Consider the following 16,202-nt stretch of genomic DNA (forward strand, 5'->3'; position numbering starts at 1 on the left):
ATAAATAAAAGCTTTGAAACTATGACCTCATGAAGAATCACAAGTATAACACCTCCATCTTGTTTGTATAGTACTCTACTTTTTCACCAAGTGCTTTGATTGTGTGTATACATACTCACACACATACATACATACATATCTATACATGCACTCATTTTTATTTCCATAAAAACTCTAAGAGAGAGAGAGAATAGGTAGCATGTTAATAGGCATTTAATAAATGTTTATTGACTGACTGACTTTTGCCTTACTATTATTTAGGAAAAGAAAGGCTATTAGGGCTGTTTCACGGGGGGATTCAGTTCTAATGGAAAGAGGCTACTTGTACTGAATATGTTGACATAATCAAGGTTAGACTAAAGATCTGAGTCCAAGTCCAAAGCTCGGAACTTAACACATGCCTATCAGAATCCTTATTGAAATTTAACTATTTAAGAAAAACTTAGGAAGCAAAAAGCAGTACACCACAAGGAGATACTACTCTTGGATTAGCATCAAATCTGTCCTTACTGCCAATCCCATTTTCCTCATTCCAGACATCACTGATGGGGTGCATCTGTTGCCACCTGCAGGCTCCAGACTGACCATATGCTGGGTAAAACTCCTTTCCTAGCTTAAGCTATGCAAGATGCTTCCTGTATTGAGGTAAGAGTTTCCTCAGTTTCAAAAAAATTTTTGTCCCTGGTGCTTTTTTACTATCGTGTTGATGTTTCCACCAGTTATTCGGTGCCCCAAGCACCTGTGAATTCTCTGGTTCTTTTGACTTCTATTCTTGCTCTATTCTGGGGCTGATTCCCAAGCATTCTGTGGGTTGAACTCTCATTACTGTACCCATTCCCTGATTTTTGTTCCCAGTCTAGCTTGGGTTTGTGGTCATGATTTCCTACTCTATTCCTATGATTCATCACTGTGTCTAATCCCAACAAGTAATTCAAATTTCCATTCCTACTCATTTCAGTAGGAACACTGATGAAACAATGTGTGGGCCAGTCACACTGGGAACAGGGAAATCAATTCATTAGAAAGCAGAATGATGTCTTAAACAGGCTTCTTGGTGAAAGTCATAAAACGTGCTAGCAAACTCAAATCTTCATCACCACTAGCCCCCCCAGTAACAGCAATGATATAATTATTATGGCTTTCTTCCAATTCACATCAAGTTCTTTTCCTGATCCCAAAATCCCTTTATTTTCCATCCTCAGTGAGACACTCTCATTTGGTCCTTAAGAGGAGGGGTGGAACAGTTGTTATCTTGTTTCTTAAGCTAAAGAAATAAGCAGAAGGAAGACTAAAGAATTTAGATTCTTGTTGTGCATAAATGGTTGATTCCAGCTTTGAAAAAAATAGGTAAATACAGATTTTAATTTTACTGCTTAAAACAGTCAAAATATTTGACCCCTTTTACTTTTTTGGAATATTCACAGCATTTACAATGGTAACATATAATACAGCATGTTCACACACATGCACCTCAGCTGAAAAACTATTAACTATTACTATTGCACCAGTTCAACTTTGTCAGTAAACTTTTTCCTAACTCTAAGCAAAGGGCCTATTCAGAAGACATATACATGATAGGAATGCAAAATCTGCTTTTTCTATGCCAGCTGCGCAAACATAACCCTCATAGTTTTTGCCAAATGGATGTAGCTTCCTGTCTAATATAAAATTGCCTGAAGCAGCTAAAAAACCTGAGCTAAAGCACTTTTTTGAAGCATCTCAAGCTTTGCAGAATGCTTGGCAAATCATTTCTAGAAAGGGTAACAGATGCAAGTCTCTTGTACTGAGGGGTGAAGAAACTACCTTTCTTGACAATCAAAATACAACAAAGCAAGACTGACATGTATAGGTTTAGGATTTTTCTTTTTAAACATCACTTACCAATTTTAGATCCTTAGAGGACAGCTTTGTGAACCACTGATTGTATTCCAGAGCAGCAACAATAGGTATTAAGTCTCTAAAATTAGAAATACGAACAAATTTAATGAACAAATTCATGACACAGTTCTTCTACTATACAGCTAGCCATTTTAATTTCAACCTGAGACATTCACATTTGCTTGACAATTCTTGTTATTTACGATGGGACATCAAAATAGAATGCTTTTGGCAGCGAGAAAATTTAATTCAATTCTCTGACAGATGAATTCTGACATCTATTTGCATCCTGAATCCAGTGCACAAGGGATTCCCACATCCGAAGAAGGTTGAACCAGGTGACCTTTAAGGTCTCTTTTAATTCTGATTCTATAAGATGAAGCAAATGAAGCTGGAATTAAGCATCCTCTAGCCTCAGGAGAAACTACTTTATTTTAATTCCATATTGACAAACTATTTGTTTCTATTCTAAGGGTCCTCATTTAAGATGTTAATTTGAACTATTCCCTCTCTAGAAATACTCAAACTGCAACCTAGACAGCATAACTAATTGTACACCAGGTCTATGCCTAGCTTAATGCTGTATAGCACTTGACACAACCAAGAATAAGGAAATATAGTAGATACTATGCAGAATTGGAGTTGGGAAAACTAGGTTCAAATTTCCCTTTTGACATTTACTAAATGACTCTTGGCAGTCATTTAAATCTCCTTGATCTCTACTTTGTTCTTCTCCAGAATGTGGATATAATGCTTGTGTTGCCTACCTTGCAGGATTCTTTTGAGGTTCAGATAAAATTATATATATAAAACATTTTGGAAATCAAATACTATACAGTTGTTGGTGGTTGTCGTTATGATTATTATTGTATCATTCAACTGCTTTCTTACAATTACATATGAACCCTTCTCTCATAGTCCCGTGTGACAACCATAGAAATCATCTAAAAAACTGCATCTATTATCCAATTGTAAGCATGATACATCCTAAGACTTTTATCCACAGAGGCAAACTTTCATGTCAATGCAAAAAGGGACTCAGTCTGTATTTACTGAGTGTACAAGTATATCATTGTACTAAGCATCATCATTCACCACTCAGCTCCTGCCCTTTTTAGGAAAAGCTCATCACATTGGCTTTGGTATTCACATCTCATTATTACCTTCAGTAATCTCTGCACCATGATTGAAAGGCAAAACAAAAGAAAACAAAAACAAAAACAAAACACCTCTTCCCAAAGGCCCCAAATAAAGAGGGTCCAAACGGCCAGCCAGCTCTTTTTCCTACCAGTTGTACCCTCAGATTCAATACCATCATCACCATGGCCCCAGTGCAGGTACATTCTTCCTCCCCACCCCTGCCTCCTCCTCTTCCCAGCTTTTCAAGTTATGTTTGTATGTTGTTTCCCATCATTAGACTTTAAGCTCTTTGAGGGCAAGAACTGTCTTTCCTTTTCATATTTGCATCTTTAACACTTATTACCTGGCACACTTATTAGCCCTTAATAAATGATTTATATTATATTGGAAAATGTTAAGTAAAAAGCTATATCAATTTATGTTTAATGTCCAAGTTCATTAATTTATAGTCTTTTATAGGTTAAATTAATGAAGTTTATTTATTTAAAAAATCCTAATCTTCTGTTTTAAAATTGATATTTTGTCAATTCCAATATAGTAAAGGGTAGGCAATTGGAATCAAGTCATTTGCCCAGGGTCACACAGTTAGGAAGTATCTGAGGCTACATATGAACCCAGGACCTCCCATCTATCCACTGAACCACCTAGTTGCCGCAAAGTTCATGTATTTTTTAAAAGTACATTATGTATTTATATACCAAATTTACAATTACCAAATATATATGCCAAAATTGTGTGTTTGTGTGTATATAAAAATAAATTTGAGATCTGCTGTTTCATGCACAATTTTTTCCCTTTTCTACTTTTCAATGTTTATGTAAATGTCCCTTGAGTTTGTTAATTTCAAAATAAAATTTAGTTTAAAAATTATTTGATTAAATTCAACTTTCAAAAATTTCTAGTCATTAGGACTGTCTAAAAGTAGAAAGAGACAACTCAAGAGATGCTGAAGTACTCTTTCAGTTTAAGTCTTCAAAGCATTAATCTCTAAGGATGATTTTTCCTTTGTGAATGAAGAGAGATTTTGACAAGAGCAACATCTTTCACCTTCATTTGAGGAAGCCTGACCCCAGCGCCTCTTCTTCATCTGTGGCCTTTTCTCAGAGCCTCATTTTGGTCCAAGTGCTCCAAAATGAGCCTCTGCTGTCTGCTGACAAGTTCCAGCTGCTATCAAGGTCAATATTACCTTAGATACTCCCCAAAGGCTCTGTGCATTCATGACTACTCTCCTACAGTTCACCATCCAGCCAAGACTTTGGCAACCAGCCCTCATCTTGTCATGTCCAATGATTATTTCAGTCCAGCAGCTTCTGTGCCCAGGCAGTGATAGCACTTCAGAACATCATTAGGGGAGATTTTATTCTGTTGTTTGATATATAGTATGGCAAGTGGGCTTCACAGAAGCAGGCTCTCAGGAGCTGAATAGGGCTTTGATAAAAGAGCCCACTCTTAACACTGATGATGTACTCATTCAGGAAGATAGAATCGTCTCTATGAGTGTCATGCAAAAAGTCTTATGAATGCTAACCAGTTCCCTCACGATGACAAACCAGTCTCCAGAAGATGAAGTTAGTAAAGGGATATCAAAATATTCTTAAGCTGAAAACTATTTAGGAAACTGGCAAACATTTGGATAATTCAACTCACAGTCTAAGGATGCATTTGTAGCATGAGGCATCATGGAGCCATAGGAAGAGCACTGGATAGGAGGCAGAGAAGTGTCTCAATAGACTGATAGTCAAGCCTAGAGATGGGAGCTACAGGGTTCAAATTTGACCTCAAACATTTGCCAACTGGGATACTTGGGCAAGTTACTTAACCCCCATTGCCTAGCCCTTATCACTGTTCTGCCTCGGAACTGTATTGATTCTAAGATGTCTAAGATTTAAATTAATGTCCAATAACTTGAAATATTATGTTTTATAAGATTTATTAGTAATCACTTGAAGTAGAAGAAATAAAAATTAAAAATACAAAGTATTTACAAAGTACCACATGAGTAAACTTTCTTGCCAAGCTCTCCCCCCAGCCTCTATAGCCACATTTCAGGAAGAGAGTGAGGGAGGAGCTACACAAAATATATCCTCCCTACATACGTGCGCAATGTTTATTTTCAGGATGAGCACTTAAAAGGGATGCTGGGTAAGAAAGTCCTGGGAGAAAATTCTAACCACACAGATGCAAAGTAGAAGGAAGGAAGGAAGGAAGGAAGGAAGGAAGGAAAAGCTGGATTTTGAGACAGAAGGACTCTGCTACTTTGGGGAAATCACTTCATCTTTGTAGACATGAATCTTATCTATAAAATGAGAGAATTAGGTTGGGTAATTTCTCTGAGGTAACAGATGGCTCTAAATTATAGGTCTGTGAGGATGGTGAAGATAAAATTACATGTTTTCAATTATCTTCTCTATGCAGAGGTTACCAAATCTAGAGTCTGAATATCCCCTTCATCTTTAGTCTGGAATTTCTAACTACCTGAAGGGCACCTCAACCTGGATATCCCTAGCAGAACTTAAAGTAAATGTGCCCAAAATGGCATCTGCCATTCACCTCTCCCCACAATGAGAATCTGTTTCTCCCCACAGTTTCCTCAGGTCTGTTGAAGGAACTACAATTCCGGTGGTCACATGGAAATACAAAAACTCATCTTTGGAACATCCCTCTTTCACACTCCCCACATCTAAACATTTTTAAGTCCTGTCAATTTTACCTCAGCATGATCCGTTGGACTACCATGTCCATTTTTCAGTCACATTACAATCATTCTTCTCCCCATCCCCACCCCCAAATTGGCCCAGGTTCAAAACATCATTACCATTTGCCTGGACTACTATATTAACTTTCTAACTGGTCTTCCAGTATTCAGCCACCCCTTTCTCCAATGAATCTTTCACATAACCACCAAAATATATAGGTCTGACTATGTCACTAAGAGACTAAGGGCACAAAAAAAAAAAAATCTCCATTAAAAAAACCTTCAGTGGACTCCTTTGCTTCTAAATGGAAATACTTTGGCTTAGCATTTATGGTTTTCATCAGTTTGGCTTATCTTTCCAACCTTATCTGAGGGAATAAGATGGTACAGAAGGCAGAAAGACTGAGGTCTGAAGTCAGAAAAAGCTGAATTCAAATACAGCCTCAGATTCATAAGAGCTTTGTGACCCTGGGCAAAACACTTAACCTGTACCTGCCCCTGTTTCCTTACATATAAAAAAAGGGATATTAACAGCACCTACATTGAAGGATTATTATGAGAATTAAATGAGGTATTGGTAAAGCACTTAGCACAGTGCCTGGTACACAGTAGAAACTTAATAAATTCTTGTTCTTTTCCTATCCTATTTTATATGAATCACTTTCAAGTACTGCATGTTCTATCCAAAGTGGAATATCAGCTGCTCCCTGAATCTTGTTCAATCCTATTCCACTTCTGCACATTTGCCCAGGTAATTCCCCATGCCTGGCATGTGCTCCCTCTTCATCTTAACCTTATGGAATTCTTTTCTTTCCTCAAGGTCCAGCTTGAATCTCCTTCCCCCAAATCTTCTTTTTCTCATCTATAGTTTGGTCATTCTCAGTTCCTCACGCATAGCATGATTCTTGAGGAACTTCATTATCCTGGCTACGTTTATCTGGGCACTAACCAGCTTATCTACATCTTTCCTAAACTGTACTACCTAGAACTGAATAGAATAATCCAAATGAGTCAACCAAGTTGACATTGACCTATTAATGATTAACTTTTGGTTCTAGTCATTCAACCAATTCCAAACATATCTATCTGGATGAGTTACTTTTTAGCCCACATCTTGTCCACAAAGACATCATGAGGGACTTTTTGATAGTCTCTGCTTAAATCTAGGTCAATTTTAGCTACTGAATATTTTTCATTTGCCAATTAAAGGACATGGAGTGAACACAGAATGATCTGTTCTAATGATTCCACATTAGCTCTTAGTGGTTTTTGTTTGTTTTTGGTGGGAAGGAGAAGATCTGTGACTTCGATGGTTTAGAGAATGTCTGGTGAGGAAAGTATTTCTAATATAGGTCAAAAACTGTTCTGTAATTTATAATTTTAGAGAGTCATCTAATGGTACTAAAAGATTACATTACTTTCCCATTTACTTAACTTGCCCCAGGCTAGTCAGTATGCATGAGAAACAGGACTTATTGGTTTCTGTTTCTTTTTCTAGATGTTACAAAATATTCCTTTAAGAAAGATTAGAATTTTTTTTTTGGCTAGGAATCAAAATCATCCTTTAACTTCATTTAAACAAGAATAAAAATATTGCATTGCAACATACTTCAGAAATAGTAGGTTCATAAACTGCTTACCATGTTTCTTTCAAACAATATATTTTATGAAACCCTGAAAAATATTTTCCATATGTACAGAAACAATAATTAATAGGTGGTAATTCTCAAGGCCCTTGGTAGACAGACAGTATATTCTAAGAAAGCCAAGGTAATGGCAAGAAATATATAAACAGATAAATATCCCATAGAAGTTCAAAATTAGAACTTCTATTCAGTTATATTACAAGTAAGAAAATGAAAAGTTATTACAGTTCTGGTTCACACAATAAAACAAATCTTGAATAGCAGATTAACAACCATGTTGCAGATCATGCTACATAACTGTGGTTGCTCAAGCTACTTTTGTTTTCCTGTGGATCTTTCTCCCCACACATGTGTGCTCATATAGACACATATATTCAGCTTGAGTTCTTTGGAATGAAAGTCTTAATTTATTATTCATGAAGACTTCCACACTGACCTCCCATCACAACTGTGAACTAGTACAAGAGAGTGAGCAGAAAAATGGATTTATGAATTCATATAAAAGAAAACAAATCCACAAACCCCCACCTCCACCCCCAAACAAAATCAAAACAGGAAGCTCCTTGGAGCCCACAGATAATCCCCTTAATTAGGTGTTCTTTTTTCAATATAAGTATAAATATCATAGCTTAAAATTTAAGATAAATTTGAAAACTTCTGACCTGAGGACAGATAATGGCACTTAAGAGTTTGATCACATGCAATCAAGACATCTTCTTTCTCATTTTTCATAAAATTATATTTTATAATTTATAGTTAAATTATATATAGTTGTGTAAGCTCAAAAGAGACAACATATGTAGTATTTTAAAGGAACCTTAAAATTCTATACAAAACTAGCTATTTTTATTACATTTATACAAATTATTTTTCCTTCTCATCAATCACAAGGTAATTTGATATATTATGTCAAGAACATAGTATAAGGCTGTGGAAACACAAGTATATTTATACACCATTAGTAGAACAAAGAATTAGTTAAATCACAAAGGAAGCAATATGGAATTATGAGTTTTTTTAAGAAACCAAAATAAACTGTCCTTTGATATGGAGATCTCACTGCTAGGTTAAAGGTCAATGGCCTGAAAACAGACCACACTCATGGCAAAATATTCCAAGCAGCAGAGCAAGGCCTGGAAGCAAATGAAATGACCAAAATACAAACAAAAAAACAGGAATGTAATGGGATATTACTGAACAGAAACAATATGTATGAAGCATTCAGAGAGACATGAGAATATTGATGCAGAATGAACTGATAAAGAATGAAGTAAACCATATTGGGAGGAGGAGGCAAACCTTGAAATCTGTGTAATTATAATGAACAAACTTGGCTCGAAGGAGAAATGAAAAAACAGATTTTCCTCTCATTTCTTTGTGGGGATAGTTGGAGAGGGGAGCAGATTATGAAAGTGCAACAGTACAAATAGCAAGCCAAGGTTGATTTTATTTTTGCTGGACAGACTTCCCTACCCCCTTCTTTTTGTACTGTTCCTTTTTTTTTTTTTTAAACAAGGGTTGACTCTATGGGTAGGATGGGAATGGGATATATTTGGAAATTAAGGATATAAAAAAGAAAATATTGAAGGAAATTGATTGACTTTTGTTTGGTCGAAAACCCTCACTTTCTGTCTTAGTATTAAGTCCAAGACAAAAGGACAAGGGCTAGGCAAATGGGGCCAAGTGATTTTCCCAGGGTCACATAGCTAGGAAATGTCTGAGGCCAGATTTGAACCTAGGACCTTCAAACTATAGATCTGGCACTCTATCCATTGCACGACCTACCTACCCTAATGACAATTTTACATTTTAATTATCAAATGTATCACTACCCTACACAGTAAGTCAGCGAGAAGACAATAAGCATAAAGTTAACTAGCATATCAGAGAAATCTGACAGTAAATATAATATTTCACACTCATAGCCCCTCCCCACTACAAAAAGGAGAAAGGGGTTCATTTTTAATTCTTCTCTAGAAACTAGCTTTGCCATTATAATTACATAGGTTTCAGTTTCTTCTTCTTTCCATTTACAATGTTATAACCATTGTGTGCTTTTTTCCTAGTCATATACTTACTTTCATACACACACACACACACACGTAACAACACATTTAGCCATTTTCCAATCTTTGTTTCCTGTGCTTGGCTAAAACAAAAAATACTACCATAAATAAATATGATGGTATATACAGTAATTCTCTGCCTTTAACTTTCTTGGATTACATGCCTGAAGTAGAATGTCTGACTATATTTCAGTCAGTTTTTAAGCACAAATCCAAATGACTTTCCACAATGATTGGAACAATTCACAGTCCAAAAAAAAGTATATTATTGTACTTTCTCCAACATTGCCCAAGTTGATCAGGAAGGGACCTTGAGTAGATGTCTATCTACTCTAAGCAACTCATTTGACAGATAAGGAAATTTGTTTAGCTCCTTGGCTCCTGCTGAATGGAAGATGGCACTGATATTGTCCCTAGCAAGGATAATTATCTGCTGGTCTAGTTCTGTTGTTTATTCCCACCTACCTCCTAAGGTATTTCCCAAAACACCTCGACCATGAACCGAAAGCCTCAAGTTATGCTAGAGAGAGGATGGTTAAAATAAAATACAGGCACTGGTCACTGAGTTACAACAAGAAACAACAAGCCAAGAAAAAAATTCTGGCCAATGTAACCAACTTTGCATATAACATCAACAACTACCAACACCTTTAAGAGTTACAGGTGCTGGATTTCTTTCTTGATGTATGTAGCAAAAATAACAACATGTTAGTGGAATTTGCTAATGATGGCCTCTGCAACCTATGCCTGGATAGTTGACAAAGAACAAATTATACAAGTGAGAGGCATCAAACCCATCAAACTGTCTCCAAGTCCCAAGCAGGAGACAGTTGTGTCAATAGTCAAAACAGTTATAAATCTGAGCACATGTCTACCCAAGAGCTTTTTATTGATAAAGCTATCCTAAAGCTTGGTGGTATTTCTAAAGGGAGAGCAATTATCCTAACTATTAAATGTGATTACTTTCGTTTACCAGCATAGACAAGTCAATGACTAATAGTTAGAAAGGTAATTATGGGCCTAAAGATAGGTAAACTTGCCCTCAGATAACAGAAAATTATTATTTCTCCATTTTCCATCAGTGGCTCTAGTTGGTTTTGACTCCATTGAACATCAGGGCTCCTCCAGGATAAGATGATCAGCTTATTATGATTAGAAATCTCATCACTGAGCAATTTTTGATAATCAACATCTTTTCTACTTCCTCAGTGATAATCTGTACCCTCTTCATAAGAGAGGTAGAAAGTAGAATAAATCCACCCAGAACCTTCTTTTATGAAGCACTCATAACTTTCTAGATAACTTTCTAGATTTTCAGAACTTTCTAGATTCCTACCAGTTACTCTATTTGATTTCACCTCCAAAGAATATCATGCCCCCACTGTAGATACCCCTTCATCATCTCTATCTGCCTTGCAGCTTCCTTTTGTGTATCATCTTTTCCCCTCAGATTATAAGATCTTCAAGTATAAGGACAATCTTTTTTTGTCTTATTTCTAGACCCAAAACTTAACACATTGCCAACCATAGAATATTGAACTGAATTAAAATAGTCTAAATGTAAAGATTTATTTCCTTCTGTGAAACTTCAAATAATAGTCCTATGATTGTATTGGGGTGTGTGTATGTTTGTGTGATTGTGTAAAGGGGACCCCTCCCCTGGGGGTCGTCCAACCCTTGTCCCTGTGCTGCACGGCTGGACTTCATGTGAATGCTCCAAACATAAGTCACAGGTGAAAAGTCCTAGGGACATGACCCAGAACTAAAGATTACGGGTATGGCCAAAAGAAAGGATAAAAGAGGGGATGTGATGGGGGTGTGATCTCTCTATTTCCTTGGACAGTGGTGGTGGAGGACCGTGACTGAGAGAGATAGCCATGCGGGGAGACATGTGGTTACAATTAGATTAGAAATGGGCTTTAATCTCTACCTATCTGCTTTATCTATTTCAAGTGAATATTAATAAATTCTATGGAAACTAAGAACGAGGAGTTTTTCATTTAACTTTAACAATTCCATCTATTGAGTAGAATTAGGCTATAGAGGAAAATATACTATAAGTGGGGCTAAGTGGCCTGAATTTGAATCTCTTTTCTGCTATTTTTCAGCTGTCCAAAATGGGGAAATGATTTCCACCTAGTGCTCAGTTTCCTTATCTATCAAGTGAAGGAGGCAGATGATGATGATGGCAATAGCTAGCATTTATATACTACTTTAAGGTTTGCAAAGCACTTTTAAAAATCATTTAATTCTTACAACAATCCTAGGAAATAAGTGCTATTATTATCCCCATTGTAAAGATGGGAAGACTGAAATAGGCAGAAGGGACTTTTCCAAGGATATATAACTAACATGTGTCTGAGGGCAGATTTGAACTTTGGTCATCTGGTCCAGCACCCTATAATTTCTGTACTGCTTAGGTGGATAGGTTAATGGTAGGATTTAACCTTTTCATGTCCCTTTAGATCTCAATTCATGATTCTCAAATCACTTACACTTTTCACATCTAAATTACAATATTCCAACCTGGAAGAGGAAGAAGATAATAATGGCTCCATGAGTTAGATTCCTTGGTTCAATATAGGGTTTATAAGGATGATATTAGAAAATAAGTATTGTTATATTAGTTTAGAGATAAGAAGTAGAGAAAGTGGCTTGAGAAAGTAGAAGTAGAGCTGGCACAGAGTATTGACAATTGTAACTGTTTTCCTCTGGCAGTTGGCAGTTGATCTGTGGCAGTTGGCAGAGTCACTCACAGAGCCTCTCTCTCCTATCAAAGGTAGAAGGGAAGGGGAGAAAGACCTGAAGAAGCTTATTGTTTACTTTTCTCAACTTGGGAAACACTAGTGACTATTTATTGTTGTTTTTATAGAGTGTTTTAACTCTGAGAAGACCAAAAAAAGACCTGGGCTTTGGTTTGGACTCTGAGTCTGCTAAGGCTCAGAGTCCTAACTTGATTCTTATTGAGACTCAAGCAGCTAGCCTTTATTATTTTTATAACTCGGAGGTGAAGTTAAGAATTATAAGGATAATATTGTTAATTTATTTAGAATAGTAAAAATTTGGGTTAGTCAGATCAGAAAGGATTAGTGTAGCCTGTGAAAACAAGAGAAGTGGTTCCTTGCAGAGTTTTATTTGTGCTGAGTTAGAAATCTTTTTATCCTTAGCTATTTCAATAAATCTTCTATTTGTTTTTATAACCAGAGTCTCTTTAGCATCTTGGCCCTGAAGAGAAGTTCATTTATGAGCTTCACTTCACTTTATCACTGAAGATACTTTTGATTAAACCTATCAAAAGTATTCGAACAGTTTTGAACCTTTATTTGCATAGTTTTCCCCATTTTTTTACAGTCTCTTTTTATTTTTACAGGTTGAAGACCATTTCAGTCAATAAGGAAAGAATATACAAACATACTTTAGTGGAACCCTTACTTTTACTGGAACATGCAGAAATCCCATTATCAGGTATTGTTTCCCCATATTAAAACCATCACTTCCAAAAAAACAACAACCAAACCTAAAGGCTAAGAAACAGAAAGGCCCAGATCATGGGGCAAGAGAGAAATAAAGCTCATAAGTCAGAACTGCGGTCATGGCCTTTAGTGAAATAAAAAATGAAAAATGAAGCACTTAGCCCATTTGCTTCATCTTGGAAGCATAGGCCCCAATTTCACACCTGAGTGGCTTTAGAGCACAGTCACAAGTTGGATATGTAAACATCTATCTTGTATGAGTGATCAGGCTATGTGGAAGCCAGTAGCAACACCAGCAGCCTTTCTGTCACCATGCTTTCCTTTAGCATCCACCTTTGGGATTTCCCATCATTGTACGAAGGTTTCTCTATACGTACAGTTGTCACTTTGACTAATTTCCTCCATCTTGGGAAGTGGAAGCAGCTTTTCACCATAAGCCAACAGCATTTCTGGAGCTCTTGCTGTGCTATGCTTCATGGCAGGCTTTTAATTATCGCATGACCTTTGCTCTTAGATGGTAATCATTTGCTGCTAGCAGTTATCAGCACTTTGGGGAAGCAAATCATCAGTCTTTGGGGTAAAGAGCAGTGTATTTCTTTTTCTCAAGTCTCTACAGGTCAATGAGATCCAGTACTATCAAAACCATGTTTTAATTCTTTAACTATTGATTCTTTAAAATGAGCACCCGAATGGCATCCCAATACTCCACTTCCTGAGCAGGACGCGTCAGTCATCATGACTTATCTGCACATGTAGGACCTAGTATTATCCTCTTATTGCCTCAAAGCTTCTGTCTGTACAGAGAAAGAGGAAGCATAATGAGTCTGCTCTTCAGAAACCTATCCCTCATCCAAACAGAAAAGTAGAACAAGCTTTGATACTGAGGCACAACAATGGAAAAGTCAGAGATATTGGCTAAAAATTCATCATAAATAGAAATACAAACCACAACTGCCACTGGGAAGCCAAAATGAACCAGGAAATTTTTAAAAATAGCAAGCATCGATGACTTGGACAGCTAGTGTGCTACACACACTGCCTTTGGAGAAAGAAGTTCAAATCCTGTTTTGTTCATGAACTATGTGACCTTAAGCAAGTCACTTACCTTGTCTGGGCCTGAGGTTCCTTATCTGTAAAACTAGGGAGTTGGACTAAATGACCTTAATATAATCCTTACACCTCTTAAATCTATGCTGTCATTTCTTTTCACTTCCATTTGCATTTTTATAATGAAATAATAATTGCTAGCAGTTATACAGAATTCTAAGGTTTATAAAACATTTTACAATATCTGATATTATCCTCACAACAACTCTGACAGGTTAATACTATTATAATCTCATTTTACAGATGAGGAAACACAGACAGAAAGAGATTAAGTGACTTCTTCAGAATGACAGTTACTATGTGTTTGAGGCAGGACTGGAACTCTGTTTTTCCTGACTTCAGGTCCAGCCCTCTATCTTCTATACCACGGACCTGATGAATTAAAAAAGCTAACAACAACTGACTTAGGAAGAAGCATAGGTCTTTTGGGAGTACAGCAGGATTTTCTTGAGTCAACTCACTTTTTAATAGATTACCATAAAAGAAATATAATTGGTAGTCATCTGTTTTCATGGAAAGAAGCAGTATTCCATTCCTTTTTTAGAAGAAATCAAAACCTAACCATGAAGCAAAAATTCTACTTAAAACTGATTTTTAAGATGAAGAAAAGACAATTCAATGGCTTTATTACTGAAGGATTATTCTGAAACTGCTTCCCCAATAATGTCTATACCATTTTTTCAAGATATTTAAAATAAACTAGCAAAAATTATAAAATAAGCCTAACAATGTAGGAATCCTTCCTCTACCTTTATGCCCTATATGATCTGATCAGTTCAAGATTTTCTATATCAGGTTCATAGGGATTCATTCTTCACGTTGCAGGTCACCCACATACTTTTTTCTTTTGTCTATCATTCAGCTAAAATTGTGGAAATTAATGATACTTTTATTTAAGAAGTGAAACATACCAGAGAATCCATTAGGAATAAAAAGTTTTTGATCCAAAATCACCATTGCCACTAAGCTACACTACCTTAAAATTAGGAAACTCCCCAAAGCCAAGTTCTATAAAGAAATAGATGAAAATTGTCAGGCCTTGTCTTATTAACATGCAAAGCTGTAAAGACTTTCCTTTACATCTTGTAGCTAAAAATGTGTAAGTTCATAGAGGATGTATGTTCTCTCAGAACAGAAAGCCACATCAATGTTTCATTCTGGTATAAAATATCACTGAAAGATATGTATTTAGCAAAATTTATATGAATAATTTAGATGCTTTTTCTTCTTATTAATGAGAATGGAAAAGGTAGAAGAGAGGGAAAAAATATCGTTAGTACAGAGTTTATTCCCTCAATGCCATGGAAAGACAAGTGCTACTGCCTTACAACTGACCAAATCCAAATGTTGATCAATTCAGCACCACATATATTGTGTGAACACGGAGAACATGCACGGACATTTAATGTCAGTGTACTGAACCAGAAATAACACTGGGAGTCTGGAAAACTGAGTTTCAATGTTGATGACCTGGGTCAACTTACTTTATTTCTCTGGACTATGAGATTTTTCATATGCAAAATAAAGAAATAGGACTGGATAATCTCTAGTGTTTCTTCCAGCAATAATATTCTAAGATCCTTCCTGTAATTCAGGCATCAAAAATGCTTTGGGAAGATAACAACATCTAAGGCTGAACCTGTGGTCAAGAACATAGAACCACTCACTCTTTCCCTGAGAAAAGGAATAAAAAGATAAGAGTTTACCCTGGGAGAAAAAAATGCACCAGTGTCCTTAAGACAACCTTGCTGAGTATAGCCCAAACTCTGTCTATGGTTAGCATCAAAATCAAGAATGTCACCTTGATGGATAAGAAATATGATGATACATCAGCACTAGTCTGCAAGAAAGCTGCTGGCAGGGCTCTTATGAGCCAAGTTTAAACCCAATGATGCATATCTGAGTCTTTGGAGGATTGATGAGATTAGCTGCTCTTAAAATCTTAGAACAAGAGAAATCGATGCATTAAAAGCTATATATCCCCCCTCATCACACTACTGCCTCTCCACATCATCCTTTGCCACTCAAAATTATAACATAATAACATTTTTCAAATGACAACTTATAGTCTTTCAGGATTTCCTGTGTGTAGTTTATAGCAGGGACTTTATAAGCAATACCTCCCAGTGACTCATCAATGCCTAAATTCATACAAAATGGAGGAACACAATTTTAAAAACTGGAATATCACAGACAG

The 16,202-nt window shown here is 36.3% G+C and overlaps 1 protein-coding gene across 1 annotated transcript in view; it reads right to left on the reverse strand.

Annotated features, from left to right (window-relative positions):
• Positions 1 to 16,202, reverse strand: part of CARMIL1 (capping protein regulator and myosin 1 linker 1) — a 394,009-nt gene that overhangs the window by 159,848 nt on the left and 217,959 nt on the right. The window contains exon 9 of the mRNA XM_044667332.1: positions 1,882 to 1,957. Coding sequence (XP_044523267.1) covers positions 1,882 to 1,957 — 76 coding nt within the window. The remainder of the gene's footprint in view (positions 1 to 1,881; positions 1,958 to 16,202) is intronic.

Source organism: Gracilinanus agilis, chromosome 1, assembly GCF_016433145.1.
Source record: "Gracilinanus agilis isolate LMUSP501 chromosome 1, AgileGrace, whole genome shotgun sequence".
Taxonomy (NCBI): domain Eukaryota; kingdom Metazoa; phylum Chordata; class Mammalia; order Didelphimorphia; family Didelphidae; genus Gracilinanus; species Gracilinanus agilis.